We start from the raw sequence: 15036 nt of genomic DNA, 5'->3' as shown, positions 1-15036 counted from the left end.
TATTAATACATCATACATTCCTTTGAAAAAAAAAACACTGATTATAACTATCATGGGAACATAAATTAACACACATGAATAACAAACATTGTTCACACACCGATAATAACTGCATGATGTGTAAAGAGTCACTTGAAAGTTTATTTAAAGTACCTTCAAACATGTGAAATAACAAACATACCGCAAGTTACAAACCCCTATAAAAGGGTTATAATCAACAATATAAAATGTTTTGAATTCTTAAACATTAACGATCCAAAGTGATGGTACAGAACAACCATTCTCGGTTCCCCCAAAGAGCCTTTCAATGAGCAGTTCTTAAAATAATTTTTAATCTGCAAAGGAAAAATTCCATGGTTCTTCATGGAACCATAGAAGCCAATCAAGATCTTTTCTTAGAAATTCACATCAGATTCATTAAGCACAAGGCCATATTTCAAAGAATTGAATAAATCAGCATCACATCATTTCAGGGTGAATTATTTAATGATAAATAGAGGGACCTGGGAAGCCAGAGCCATCATGCTGTGCCACTAAATTGAAAAGGTTTTCCACTTTCTAAGTGATATGTGTCTGGTTCATTGACTTTCTGAGATTTTAATGTGCTCCTTTAACTCTCTTCCCCATTCCTCAGCCCCTTAGATGAGTTCTTTTTGATAGGGCCATAAATGCTAACCTTTATATATGCATGAGAAGGGATTTGTTCTGGTGTCTGTAGAAGAGATTCTTTGGCTGGATCTAAAACAGTAACTAGATACAGATGCAGAATAAATATGATTAATATGTTGTTTTCTTTTGTTATTGGTGAACCATCACTAATCACAAACAGTGTATAATATAAAAAAATGTAAAACTGTTGACCACTGATGAGTCACTTCAGAGTGTTACCATCTGTGCTAAAGAATCTCTACTTATGTTTCTGGTTATTCAAAAAATAAAAGCGTTGAAAATAAGCATTCCTTAATTTGAGTACTGAGAAGCACCCAAAGTTAAAAGAGCCAAAGCAGCCGAAGCACCTTGCAAATAAAAAAGACAAACACCAATAAGCAAAGTCATCTCTTTCTTTGACTTCAGTCCTTGCTGTTTGATGGAGCTGCTGTAAGAAGTGCTGAGTGAACTGACTTGCCTCGAAAGGAGCTTTGCCATAACTCATTCCACTCCAGTTCTGTACATTAAGGATTTCTCAAGTCATGTGCCTTGTTGAGGAGAAGTACTACTACTTTACTAAGCAATCAAGAAATGTGTAGGCTTATGATACATATGCAGTAATCCAGTAAAATAATTTGATGAATAACCAGCTATTTTTCATTAACTCACGAGAGCAGAACACAATGTCTGTTGTATTTATTTTACATTGTTAGAGCCTAAGAATAAACACATTTTAATTTACAAATTCATTAAATGTTGTCAAAACTCATCCCAGATCACCTCCAAATGCATTTACATTTATCTTTTGGGCTCTTTTGAAATGATTAAGTATTCTTTTTTTGAAAATTACAAAACATGTATTTATTTAGACTGTTCATAGAATTGATTTTAGAGTGTAGGTGATTAAGATAAAATTAAAAATGCTCAGGCACATTCCTCATTACATTTATCACCAGAATTGGTTTGGCATTTAATGCTTGCTATTGCTCTTGATTGCAGCTATTTTGGTCTCTAATGCAGCAATCAGAAATGTACAGCCACCCAGTCACCATTCCTATATGGGCTCTGCAATTTAACATTATAACACAGCCATACAGGTATTTCCCTGGAAATAATGCAGCATATTACATTCTGGACAGACTGACTGTCTACAGAGAAGACATCCTTCTGGAATATGGAATGAAAATTTATGCAACTATTTCTGAGCTCTCAGGAAAACAGCCCACTTTGTTCCGATGACACATTTCTTAAATTGGTTTCCTAAATAGATTGGAAATTAGTGACAAATTGTTTTTGAATTGAGCTCACATGCTGCGTCTTGGACATTTAATGAAATGAGAGCCTTAGGGAGATAGCTGTAATTACCAAAAATGAAAACACAATTATAACTAGCTTCATTTGAAATTTAAACTAAGTGCAAAGTGTCTTTATGAATGAGTTTGCGTCATAAGGATCAGGCCGTTAAAACCACTAAAAGATGAAGAAATTAAATACACAACATGAAGGGAAAATGGGTGGGCATTACGTTTATTATGGTACTTCAACATGACATACAGTAGATGGTAAATTAAATAACTGTTACTGTAAGTTATATGACAGTTTTCTATTAAGCATTAATACTGCAACTAAACATACTACATACCAGTATGAAAATGTGTTTGTGTAAATTAAATATTTAAGTAGAATTTGTATTACAATTCTTATAAAATGTAAAACTGTGGTCACAAATACAACTTTTTACACTGTAATTTAAAACAGGTTAGTGGTCTTGTCTGGTTGTAATAAGCAAAAACACACGAAAATTGGCAAAAAAAAAAACTATGCTTCAAAATGTGTGCCTAGAGATGTTGCAAAGGCTTGATTCATCATGTTACACCCTTAAAAATAAAAGTTCTTTATTGGCATGGATGGTATGAAGAACCTTGAACATCCATGGAACCTTTTGAAGGCAGAAAATGTTCTTTACAGTTGAAATGGTTCTTTACCATTTCTTCAAAATGGTTCTTTTAGTAACTGTTGACTAAAAGGTTCTTTGGGGATCCATAAATGGTTCTTCTATGGCATCGCTGGAAAAACACCTTTTGGAACTTTAATTTTTAAGAGTGTATGTACAGTAAATGCATGCCACATGACACCGGTTAGCTCAGGAAAATGTGTTTCTAGAAGCCTTGAGGAAAACGTGATTGCACTGACACAGTCGAGTGAAGCAGACAAATTTGGCAGACCTCGACTGAGCACTCTCATTCAATAATTGATGCAGCTGTCTCATTTGCAATCTAGCGCTCTCCATTTTTACTTTGCGGCACAAACTCATCTCTTGATAAGGCCATAGATAGATTGATCATCATCATTACTGCAGTCTCAGAAGCTGTGGTGAGCTCTGGCTCATGGAGAGCACTGCAACAGGCTCGTGGTGGCACTGACGGTGGATGAGACGGGACGCTAGCATGAGCAGGATCCCCGTCAGCAGCTCCAGGGAGAAGGACAGACAGGCCATGACCAGAGACCAGCCGAAGGACATGTGGACGTGAGACAGTGACTCAATATCCACCATGTGCTGCAGCTCCTCTAAAGCCTGCTGAGAATAACTGATATAGATGCTTACACCGGACACCGTCAACAGACCTATGGACAAAGAGACGTAATTACACTCCATTCTCTTACTAAACAACCTCAGCAACAAACTTAGCCATACTCTCATATGTGACCCTGGAGCATAAAACCAGACATAAATAGCAGTCAGATTTTATGCGAAAAAATCATCAGGATATTAAGTGAAGATAATGTTCCATGAAGATATTTTGTCAATTTTCTACCGTAAAAATATCAAAATAAAATTTTTGATTAGTAATATACATTGCTAAGAACTTCATTTGGAAAACCTTAAAGAAGATTTACTCAATATTTAGATTTTTTGCCCCCTTATGTTCTAGATTTTCAAACAGTTGCATCTCAGCCAACTATTGTCCGATCCTAATACATCATACATCAATGGAAAGCTTTCAGATGATGTATAAATCTCAGTTTTTTTTTTTTAATTTTACATTTTTTAAAAATTATCCTTATGACATGGGTTTGTTGTCCATTGCCACATATAAAAATGTTCTCATAAAAACTTACAATGCTGTATTCCAACCTGCTGAAACAAGCTTATACCAGCATAAGGTCGTTAACTACTGTAGTTTTAAAGGGATAGCTCACACACACAAAAAAAAATTCTCTCATCATTTACTCACCCTCACAGTATTCCAAACCTGTGGTATCTGTGGTACCTGTGGTATGGAGAAAAAAAAAAAAAAAAATACCAAACAACGAAATGTCTAACAGCAAGTGTTCGGTTATCAGCATTCTTTAAAATATCTTGACTTGTGTTCCACAGAAGAAAGAAACTCATACAGGTTTGATAAAACTTGGGGGTAAATAAATGGTGACATAATTATCATTTTTGGGTATGGTTTTAACATACACACATTAATATATATATATATATATTTTTTGCATCCAAAATAAAAGTTTACATACTGTATGTGTACGTACTGTGTATATTTATTAATAACATATAAAAGACGTATGCATGCTTTTTGAGAGTTATGTTCATTTCACATGAACACAAATTTGAAAAATAGTCTTAAAACAAATCTAAGATAGTTTCTACACAGCATTTTATAAATAAGGGCCCAGATACCACCCTAGGTTGTTTTTTTCCAGCTGTTTCAGAAGTTATAAATATCCAAAACACATTTTCTTTGCTGGAATTGTCTTCTTATCAAACAAGAAATGCTTGAATGAATTGTCAGTACACAAAGAAAGTTGTGGCTTTGGTTCTGAAAATTGTATCTATGTACAGTATGATATATATATATATTTTTTTACAGTGTGTCACTGCCACAGTACCTTTTTTAAAAGGTACACCTTTGTGCATTACTAATATGAACCTTTAAGGTACCAATAAGTACAAAGGTGTACATTTTGAAAACGTACTGCCCCAGTGACACACTGTAAAAAAAAAGCTGTGAAATTACAGCTGTTTCAGTTTAATAATTGCATTTCTTTCACAGTGGGACTTCACTTGCATCTAACTCTATGATAAATTTATTGTAAAATCTACAGTACTTCGGTAGCAAGTTTTAACAATTGGACCAAACAGGACCACTGGGTAAGTTTTTGGATGAATTAGATGTGTTGCTCTCAACCTTTTCTGAGGATGGTACTCCCGTAGTTATGCTTGGAGATTTCAACATCCATCTAGATAAACCTCTGTATGCTGATTTCCACAATCTGCTTGACTCTTTTGATCTCAACCGAGTGTCAACTACTGCTACTCACAAATCAGGCAACCAACTGGACCTTATTTATACACGACACTGCTCTACTGATCATGTTCTGGTTACTCCACTGCACACGTCGGATCACTTCCTCCTCACTCTTAACCTCAACATGGTCACTGACACCTCACTTATCCCTCCACATGTCATCTTTTGACGAAACCTACGCACACTTTTACCCTCCCGGCTTTCTGCAATGGTTTCATCTTCACTTCCTTCCCCTAAACTGTTTGCATCTTTGGATGCTAACAGTGCTACTGATACTTTCTGCTCCACTCTTACATCTTGTTTAGACCCTGTTTGCCCCTTATCTTCCAGGCCAGCCCATACCACCCCTTCTGCCCCTTGGTTATCTTATGTTCTACGCGAACACCGTTCTAAGCTTAGAGCTGCTGAAAGGGTGTGGCGCAAATCCAGAAATACTACTGACCTTAATATGTATCAGTCACTCCTATCTTCTTTCTCTGCTAATGTCTCCACTGCTAAAATGACATACTACCATAACAAAATTAACAATTTGTCTAACTCTCGCATGCTTTTTAAAACCTTTTCCTCACTTCTTTGTCCTCCTCCTCCCCCTCCTGCTTCATCTCTAATAGCTGACAACTTTGCAATGTTTTTCATTAATAAAATTAAACACATTAGTGCACAATTTTCCACACCAAAATCAGTCAAGCTCATATCACCAGCAAACTTACACTCATTTACATCCTTCTCTTCACTCTCTAAGGCAGAAGTCTCAAAACTCATCCTTTCTAATCACCCTACAACTTGACCGCTTGATCCTATTCCATCTCATCTCCTTCAAGCCATTTCTCCTGCAGTTGTACCTGCACTCACTCACATCATCAACACATCCCTCCACACTGGTGTTTTTCCCTCATCATTTAGACAGGCATGTATAACTCCACTACTTAAAAAACCCAACCTCAATCCATCTCTTTTAGAGAACTACAGACCAGTTTCCCTTCTTCCTTTCATTGCAAAAACACTTGAACGAGCTGTGTTCAACCAAGTCTCTACATTTCTCACACACAACAACCTCCTTGACAGCAACCAATCTGGCTTCAGAAGTGGACATTCAACTGAGACTGCCTTGCTCTCAGTTGTTGAAGCCCTAAAACTGGCAAGAGCGGAATCCAAATCTTCAGTACTTATCCTGCTTGATCTGTCCGCTGCTTTTGACACAGTTAACCACCAGATCCTCCTATCAAAATATCTTGGAGAGGTGAGGTGTCCAAGTCACAACATCTATCTACTGGGGTGCCTCAGGGCTCAGTTCTTGGACCACTTCTCTTCTCTGTCTACATGGCATCGTTAGGTTCTGTCATTCAGAAACATGGCTTTTCATACCACTGCTATGCTGATGACACTCAACTCTACCTCTCATTCCATCCTGATGATCCGATGGTAGCTATTCGCATCTCAGCTTGTCTAACAGACATTTCTTCCTGGATGATGGAACATCACCTTCAACTCAACCTTGCCAAGACAGAACTACTTGTGATTCCAGCAAACCCATCGTTTCATCACAATTTCACCATCAAGTTAGGCACATCAACCATAACTCCTTCAAAAACAGCTAGAAGCCTTGGAGTTATGATTGATGATCAGCTGACTTTCTCAGACCACATTGCTAAAACTGTCCGATCCTGCAGATTTGCTTTATTCAATATCAAGAAGATCAAGCCCTTTCTTTCGGAACATGCTGCACAACTCCTTGTAAAAAAGCTCTTGTTCTGTCCAGGCTGGACTATTGCAATGCCCTCTTGGCAGGTCTTCCAGCCAATTCTATCAAACCTTTACAATTAATTCAGAACGCGGCACCAAGATTAATTTTTAATGAGCCAGAAAGAATACATGTCACACCAATTTGCACTGGCTTCCAATAGCTGCTCGTATAAAATTCAAGGCATTGAAGTTTGCCTACAAAACTACCACTGGCTCTGCACTCATTTATCTAAATTTGTTACTTCAGACTTATGTGCCCTCTAGAAGCTTGCGTTCTGCAAGTGAACGTCGCTTGATTGTGCCATCCCAAAGAAGCACAAAGTCACTTTTACGGACTTTTAAATTAAATGTTCCCTCCTGGTGGAATGACCTCCCCAACTCTATCCGAGCAGCTGAGTCCTTAGCCATCTTAAAGAATCGGCTTAAAACACATCTCTTCCATCTTTATTTGACCCTCTAATTTTAACACTCACTATTCTAATTCTATTCTTTAAAAAAAACTAACTACCTTTCTAATCTTTTTATATTCTATTTTCTTTTCATTAATTATGCAATTGTATGTGTGTGTATGTGTAAAGACCTCTTACACTAGCTTGCTCTATTCTTTTTTATTCTATCTGTTTTCTTTATATTATATTATTTAAAATCCCATGCTAGGTGTACTGTGTTAACCTAACTGACACTTGTTATAGCACTTATATATCATTGCTCTTTTTGTTGTTTTTGATTGCTTCCACTGTCCTCATCTGTAAGTCGCTTTGGATAAAAGCGTCTGCTAAATGAATAAATGTAAATGTAATGTAAATGTAACAATTGTTCTTTTAAAATAAGCTTGGCTTTACTGAGTTTACAGTATTGGAAAAAATAAAAAAAGCTTCATCACAGTTTATATGTATAATAAAGGCACCCAGCATGAACAGATCGTGTTGTTTTTTTATTCTTGTTGGTTCTATTTGCACTATTCAACTTGGTTTTGGTTTGAATTGTTTGTTTTTTTATATTATTTTATATTGTATATTTAAAGACAACTTTATAATGTGAATTCACAGTAAATCAAGAGCAGTAAATTACTGACGTTAGCATCATTCTGCTGTTCATTCAGTCATTTGTAAGACAATGATCCCAGCATGCATTGATTTCACAATAAATCTCTGACTACAGTAATTTATTGTAAAATAATAATCTTTAATCCTATAAATAGCTTTTTAATATCTTTTTTTTTCTTTTACAAACAGTGCAGCTTTCGTACCTTTATTTCTGAGAGTCTTTTTTATTCCTAATTTGAAAATCCCACTATGCACTATATGGCTTTTTGAAACCTTTAAAAACCTTACCGCATACATTGGCATTTTGTACTTTGCATTTTCAAGTTAGCAAATGGAAAGAAAAAGTGCAGCCTATAATATAGTTTTTCTCTGTATGAAGCATAGATGTCATTCCAGACACAAAAGGACCAAAGTACTACTGAAAAATGCATAATCTTCCACCATGGGTGAAGCCATTATGTACATTAACAACAATTTGGAACAAATATGATGTAATTTAATGGAAAACTGTGTGAGGGGTGCTCTGTGGCACGCCAGGAGTTTGAACAGCATGTGAAAGCTGTAATTGCTTGATTCACATTCTATACAGTAAATGGATATTGGCAAAATCCTATCTAAGCAAATGAGTATTTTCTTTAGAATTAAACTCAGCAGCACACAAGCACAGAATATGACAGTCTCACAGGTTAGTGGTGGGAGTATTAATAGGAAAGCTCATACTGTAATCACCATGATCATAAAAGAAGGTATGTGCTTTCCTTTCTTGAAGGAACCGTCAGGAACTCCGTCATTATTGCTGCAATTAACCCACTTACATAAAGCTCAGAGGAGCCCTGACCTTTCACGATCACTCATGATACATGACAGAAAGAGCAGAGGAGAGATATTCCTGCTGCTCTGAAATAAAATTTCAGTAATTTCTCAAACAATGCATTGCTTTTTCAAGACGTTAAATAAAAAATGCACTGACACAGCCGAACTGGGGTTTGCTTCTGTGCCTTTCAGAGCAGACAGATGGGTACAGAGAGAAAAACACAGAGAACATTAACCATTATGTAAATTTTTTTTTATGTGGTTCCTGTCCTACTTTAATGATATTAGTAACTTATATACCGAGTTTAGTTTCAGTAAGGAAATAAAGCTCTGCGGACATAGAGTATGACATCTTTGGCGTTTTCACAGGCAATGATTTCAGTGTGGAAAATGTTTTTGCATGTCAAAAATTCATTTGATAACAATTAATTTTGATAATTCTCACCTAAATTTGGTGGTGAATAATTGACAGTAATTTACATAAAACAAAAACTGCATCTGCAGAGAATAAAATAAGTCATGGCCTAATGGTTAGAGAGTCGGACTCCCAATCGAAAGGTTGTGAGTTCGAGTCCCAGGCCGGCAGGAATTGTGGGTGGGGGGTGTGCATGTATAGTTCTCTCTCCACCCTCAATACCATGACTGAGGTGCCCTTGAGCAAGGCATCGAACCCCCAACTGCTCCCCGGGCGCCGCAGCATAAATGGCTGCCCACTGCTCCGGGTGTGTGCTCACAGTGTGTGTGTGTTCACTGCTCTGTGTGTGTGCACTTCGGATGGGTTAAATGCAGAGCACAAATTCTGAGTATGGGTCACCATACTTGGCTGAATGTCACTTCACTTATATGTTTTTTTCATGAATCTTATATTTTTTTCCTTTTCTTTAATGCTAAACTATACAAATGGATAACACACAATGCAATCATGACAAAAATAGACAATAACAAGTTACAAACCAGATGCTGTGTGACATTCAACTCAGTCATTAATAGAAAGCACTCGAGAGAAAAGGATATGAACAAAGGAGCCAGTTTTCACTGGACTTAACTGTATTTGTATTTTGTAAATTAAAACAAATAGATTTTGATGGCTGCAACACACTTCAAAAAAGTTGAGACAGAGACATGTTTGCAACTATTTTATATCACCTTTCCTTTGAATTACACTTTTTAATCATTCCTTGATCGAAGAGACTAATTTTTGCTGGTGAGCAGGTAAAACTAAACAAGAAACAAGACTCCAGCTGCAGATCAGTCCTTGTTATCAATGTCTTATTCTCCTCTTCATGATACATTTTCAATAGGAGACAGATCTTGACTGCAGGCAGACCTTCCAAAACACATCCATGCAGTGCAAGCACATCCAGAAAGAGACTTGGCATTGCCTCACTATAATCACTTCTCAGGAAAAGATGTCAGTTTGATCATCATGTTTTCTTCAACAACTTATCTGAAATATTGTTGCACACATCCAGTGATAATCTCCTGATTTCTGTTATAGTGATGAGAAGAAATAATGACAAAGTGTAATGAGGGTGTCAATTAAAGGTACAATTTGTAAGATATTTGCAGTAAAATATCCAAAAACCACTAGGCTAGTGTTATATATTTTGTCCAGCTGATTACTAACAATATCTCTAATGTTTTCAACTACTTGTAAATCATGAGAAAATTCCCATTCTAAACAGTGACACGGGGCAGTGCAGTCGCCTGTCAATGATGTTAGTTACCCTTTGTTACCGCCTTTACTGACGTAGAAACCACATGACAACAGTGTCGTGGACAAATGCGGAAGTAGTGTCTAGCGTCCAGCAAACCACTAGCTTGCTTCAAGCGGTTACTTATTTACTTCTTCTTGCACGTTTTATGGTGGATTGTGTTACTTATTTATGGAACATAATTACTGTTTACCACCTGCCGCCTGTTCTGTCGACAAGGACAGATCCCACGTATGCTATTATAACTGTTACATGGAGTCAGAGACGTTCGGATCCAATTGCAGTATTTATTTAAGAGTGGTAAGACAGGCAGAAATCAGAAACAGCGTCAGGTTTGATAGGGAAATCCAGAATCAATAACAGTCTCAAGCAGAGGTCAGGGCAGGCGGCAGAGAATCAAAGGCGGTAACACTATCCAAAATCATACACGGGAAGAACAAACACAGGAAAAATGCTTGGAAATGCTAGACGGGGCTGAACAAGACTTCGCAGTGAGTTGCCGTGAGTTTGCTGCTTATATGGGTGTGTGTGTATTAGCTGCAGGTGTGTAATCAGATGCAGGTGTGAAATCAGATGCAGGTGTGAAATCAGATGCAGGTGTGTGCAATCAGTCCCAGGAATGAGGCAGGATGGGAAATGGAGTTTGAATGAGTGGAGTGCCCTCTACTGAAGCTCACAGGCACTCCAGCTAGAGATCGTGACAATAACATTCAACAAGATTAGTATTATGGGGCATACACGCCAGACGCGGGGCATCTCGTCTCTAGACCTGCGTGAGGATGCGTCTGATCCATAGTCTGATCGCGTCTTTGCATTGACTTTGTATGTAATCTACTCGCGCAAATCGTTGAACTCGCGTTTGCTATGTATGCCCAATTTTTGTGTTTGAATGACTAAAGTTTATGTAGGTGCAATGTTATTGCATTGGGTTATTTACTGCTTTATTTACACTGCACCACGCAATTGTTATTGTTTTGGTAATGCGCCCTCTCGTGGCAGGTCCTACAACCTGTACCTTTAATTATGTATCATTCAAGACAGATTCAAATGCTGATGTTATTATTATAGTTTAAAACAACACTGCATTTGTTCAGTTTGCATGCCAAACCAAACCACAAATTTTAGTATGAATACATTTAACATTACACTGCTATTTATTTGTGCCTAGAGCATAATTCGGCTATGTTTAAAGCGCTATATAAATAAAGGTGACTCTAGATTAGAAAATAAATCCCATAAACAGATGAAACACATCAAAAAAATCTGTTCAATATTTTGCTATTCATTACTGCAGGCTTTGTGGATATGTATTATTGAGCGAAAAACCTCCATATCTATTAAAACCCCTGATTGTGTGTGACCAGTTCACCTAACAGCTGCATTCAGCTGGAGAACCTGACATTTTCTGTTTTCTTTCATTCCCATTGTGTTTTATATCCACGTGTGACATTGTCTGAGTCACTGAACGCATCTCTCACTGACCTCTACACAACAACACAAACTGCTGAGAGCTCACTTCATTTCAGCTGATGTGTGTAGATGGCCAATGAATGCAGTCTAGCTGTTAATGGCACTCACTGCAGATGAGGAAGTATGCAGCGATGCAGGTGAGAAGAGTGCAGCTCTGAGCCAAAGACGCCACCAGACCGAAGATCCCACCAAAGACCAGCAGCACCAGACTGAGAGGCAACAGGACCACGATGACCCTGTGCAAGTCTGCAGAGACACAAACAGGTCTTTATTACATGCTCAGTGTAACCTGCTGTCACACATTCACGTTTATAAACATCTGCAGCAGCTTTGTCCTTTCAGTTTCAGTGAGTTTGGACTAGTGACCACTAGGTTTGTACCATGTTTATTTTCTATGATAATATTGTAATTGGAAACTGGCATTATCAAGTTTGTAACTCGCTCACAATAAACAAATTTGCTAGCCTGTTAAATGAATGATTCAATGACTCACTCATTTCGAAAGTGACTTACCACCAAATACTTACATTTTTAGATTCATATTTAAAGCATATACAAGCATATTTCAATAGTAAGAACATTATTTTTAAAATATTATTCTCACAAGTTCAGTGTAAATGCATGCAAATGCTGCTTCTTGATATTTCTGCAGTACAACAAAATATATATTTTATTAATACTCATTTCATTCGATTGTTAACAGCCTTCGTTGTCTTATTATTCCAAAATAATTTATAGAATTAATTTAAGAATTTGGCATGAAATAAGATAAATACATCCAATAAGATTAGAAAAAGTTGTCCTTATAAAGGTAACAGTGGAAATTTCCAAACAATCAGCAAAGTAGCTTTTAATTTAGGCAATCGAGACTCACTCAAAAGGTGCTTCTCCTGCTCGGTGTGGTCGGACGAGTCTGTGTAGAACGAAATGTCGTGGTAACTGCCGTTCTGTCCTGTGGGTCACATTGAATCATCAGTCATAAGCTGCAAACACCCATTAGACTTCACACAGCTGCCTGAGAATTAACTACAGCCTACAAACTTCACTGCATACAAGACACACCATTTAAAGGGTTTCTTTTTATTACAAGACAGAGCAGCATTTGTGTTAGAGGAAAGAAATCATCTTTACTCCATTAAGAATGGAAAACAGTTCTTTTATGTGACTGATTCAGTAACTGTGTCTAACATTAAACATTTACAGTTGTGTGATGAACTGCTTCTCTCTTTAATTGTGTCTAGAGCCGTGAAACAGCGACAGAATTGGACGAGACATTAATTATGTACATAATGGAGACTGAAATTTCTGAAATTACTTCATTTGCAGCCAGTCGAACTGTTTGCCAGTTAATGTGCTGAAACAGGAATGAGATGAAAAATACTTTATCCATCTAATGAGACACATGAAGTGTTAAACAGTAAGAACAGGAGAATGAATAAATGCACATTACTGTAAGTTTATGCAGGCTACTTCATCAGTACTCAGTATTTAGTCTGATGTTTAATATTCACATGAACACTTTAATGTAATGCTGTTGTGTAGTGATTGAGCAATTACTCTGGACGTTTAAATCCTCTAAATGGAGATGAAGAGACATCACTGTCAGAAAATACTAAATGTGATCAACTGGTGCAGAATATAATGGCACATGCAGGAAGCTCAAGATGTTTGTGTTGTGATCTTACCTTCATATATCCTCCAGAGTCCGGAGTGAGAGCTGCTGTACTCCAGGCTGGAGTTCTTCCCTTCATCCACATCTATAATGTACCAGTATTCAGTGCCGATGGACACGGCGAGCAGGATGAAGCTGAGCAGCCCGCACAGACCCGCAGAGATCACAACTGTCCCAAAGTTCATCTTCATCAGCGAGAAAATCCCTCTGATGATTCATTGACTTTGAGCACCGGCTGCTCTCATTCAGGTCCTCTGAAGCCCAGTGCGTTCAGACAAATTAAAGCACACGATTCCAGCTTTATGTCTCCAGATGTTTCCAGGCTGAAGCAAGAGCAACAGCTGGATCAAGAAACCGCAGGGTTTTCCTCACATCTCTCGAGTGAGAGCAGAAGCTCGATCTACTCTCTCACCTCACTCTCGCTCTCTGTGCTGAATCTGATCTTCAGCCACGAGGTGCTTTCTTTCCTTTTTTTGCAAATAAATTACTCTCTGTATAGTGGTGTGTAAATACAGTAGATATTTTGTCAACACGGCTTACAGCTCTTTTATGTCAAGAGAGGGCACATGTATTACTAAAATGAACTGGTGAGAACAGAAAAATTAAGAGAGCACTGCAAAAAAAGAAAAAAGAAAATGAAGAATTTCCTACGCCAGTACTTTTTCTTGCTTTTCTCACTTCATCTACAGCGATATCCTTGACTTGATTGCAAATAAATGCACAGACACTATTTAACTGAACAGAGATGACATCACTGAATTCAATGATGAACTGCCTTTAACTGTCATTTTGCATTATTGATACTGTTTTCCTAATGAATGTTGTTCAGTTGCTTTGACGCAATATATTTTGTTTAAAGCGCTATATAAATAAAGGTGACTTTGACTTTTCAGTAAATGTTCTTAAATCAAAATACATTTACTTGAGTAGGACATTAAGCCTTAAACTCATATTTATTTATGAGTTTTTGCTGAAAACAAGAAAAATCTCTCAGTGGGGTAAGAAAAAAAATAAGAAGAATAGAAAACAGTGTTATAGGGTAATTCTTTTAATAAATAAAAAGAAAGAGGTATATCACGCAAGTGATCAGCTAGAGATAAAAAAAGGAAATTCTGACCACCCCCATAAGCCACGCCCCCATCACTGAAAGTTAAGAAAATATATTTTAGCAAATGAAAAAAATTGAATTGTAAAAATACATACTGTCCTGTAAAAAAAAGCAGCATTTAATAATCATGACAACAATATAACAATATAATAAAGTACTGTAAAATATGTGTCACTGTAAAACATTGAAAATTAAAGCTTGAAATTATTTAAAAAATGAAAAGGTACATTAAATGTGAAATTAAACCGCCAGTAAGTGGCAGCGAGTCACTGTTCATAAGTGAGTCATTGTGATTGAACTGAATCATTTAAATGGTTGATTCTTTCAGGAAACGAAACACTATCATGTTGCTCAGAGACGCAAAACAGTGGCTGTGTTTGGAATGATTTTTGTTTTTAGAAATAGAGCAAAAACAGGGAATATGTTGTCTAAAACATAAGTCTCTTGATATTAACTTCCTGTTTATTTAACTGGTGTTTAAAATCAATAATCACATTTATAATTATAT

General features: G+C 37.0%; 1 protein-coding gene across 1 annotated transcript; it reads right to left on the bottom strand.

Moving 5' to 3' along the window:
• Positions 1 to 2642: 2642 nt before the first annotated feature.
• On the bottom strand, positions 2643 to 13982 carry LOC132109393 (transmembrane protein 235-like). The gene is made up of 5 exons (XM_059515461.1): positions 13833 to 13982; positions 13434 to 13743; positions 12623 to 12700; positions 11857 to 11994; positions 2643 to 3273 (listed from the first exon to the last, which is right to left on the bottom strand). The coding sequence occupies exons 2-5, from the start codon at positions 13609 to 13611 to the stop codon at positions 2999 to 3001; spliced, it is 669 nt and encodes a 222-aa protein (XP_059371444.1). The 5' UTR covers positions 13612 to 13743; positions 13833 to 13982; the 3' UTR covers positions 2643 to 2998.
• Between the last annotated feature and the right edge of the window lie 1054 nt (positions 13983 to 15036).

Source organism: Carassius carassius, chromosome 1 (genome assembly GCF_963082965.1).
Source record: "Carassius carassius chromosome 1, fCarCar2.1, whole genome shotgun sequence".
NCBI lineage: Eukaryota > Metazoa > Chordata > Actinopteri > Cypriniformes > Cyprinidae > Carassius > Carassius carassius.
The sequence above is the reverse complement of the archived record's forward strand: the minus strand, read 5'-3'. Positions and strand labels throughout refer to the sequence as shown.

Bases quoted from the DNA above. Each gene is read 5' to 3' on its own strand.
- LOC132109393 (XM_059515461.1), bottom strand. From the start codon at position 13,611: ATGAAGATGAACTTTGGGACAGTTGTGATCTCTGCGGGTCTGTGCGGG. The intron at 12,701-13,433 runs GTAAGATCACAA...TGTGACCCACAG, and splicing joins ACTCTGGAGGATATATGAAG to GACAGAACGGCAGTTACCAC. The intron at 11,995-12,622 runs GTGAGTCTCGAT...GTGTCTCTGCAG, and splicing joins GCAGGAGAAGCACCTTTTGA to ACTTGCACAGGGTCATCGTG.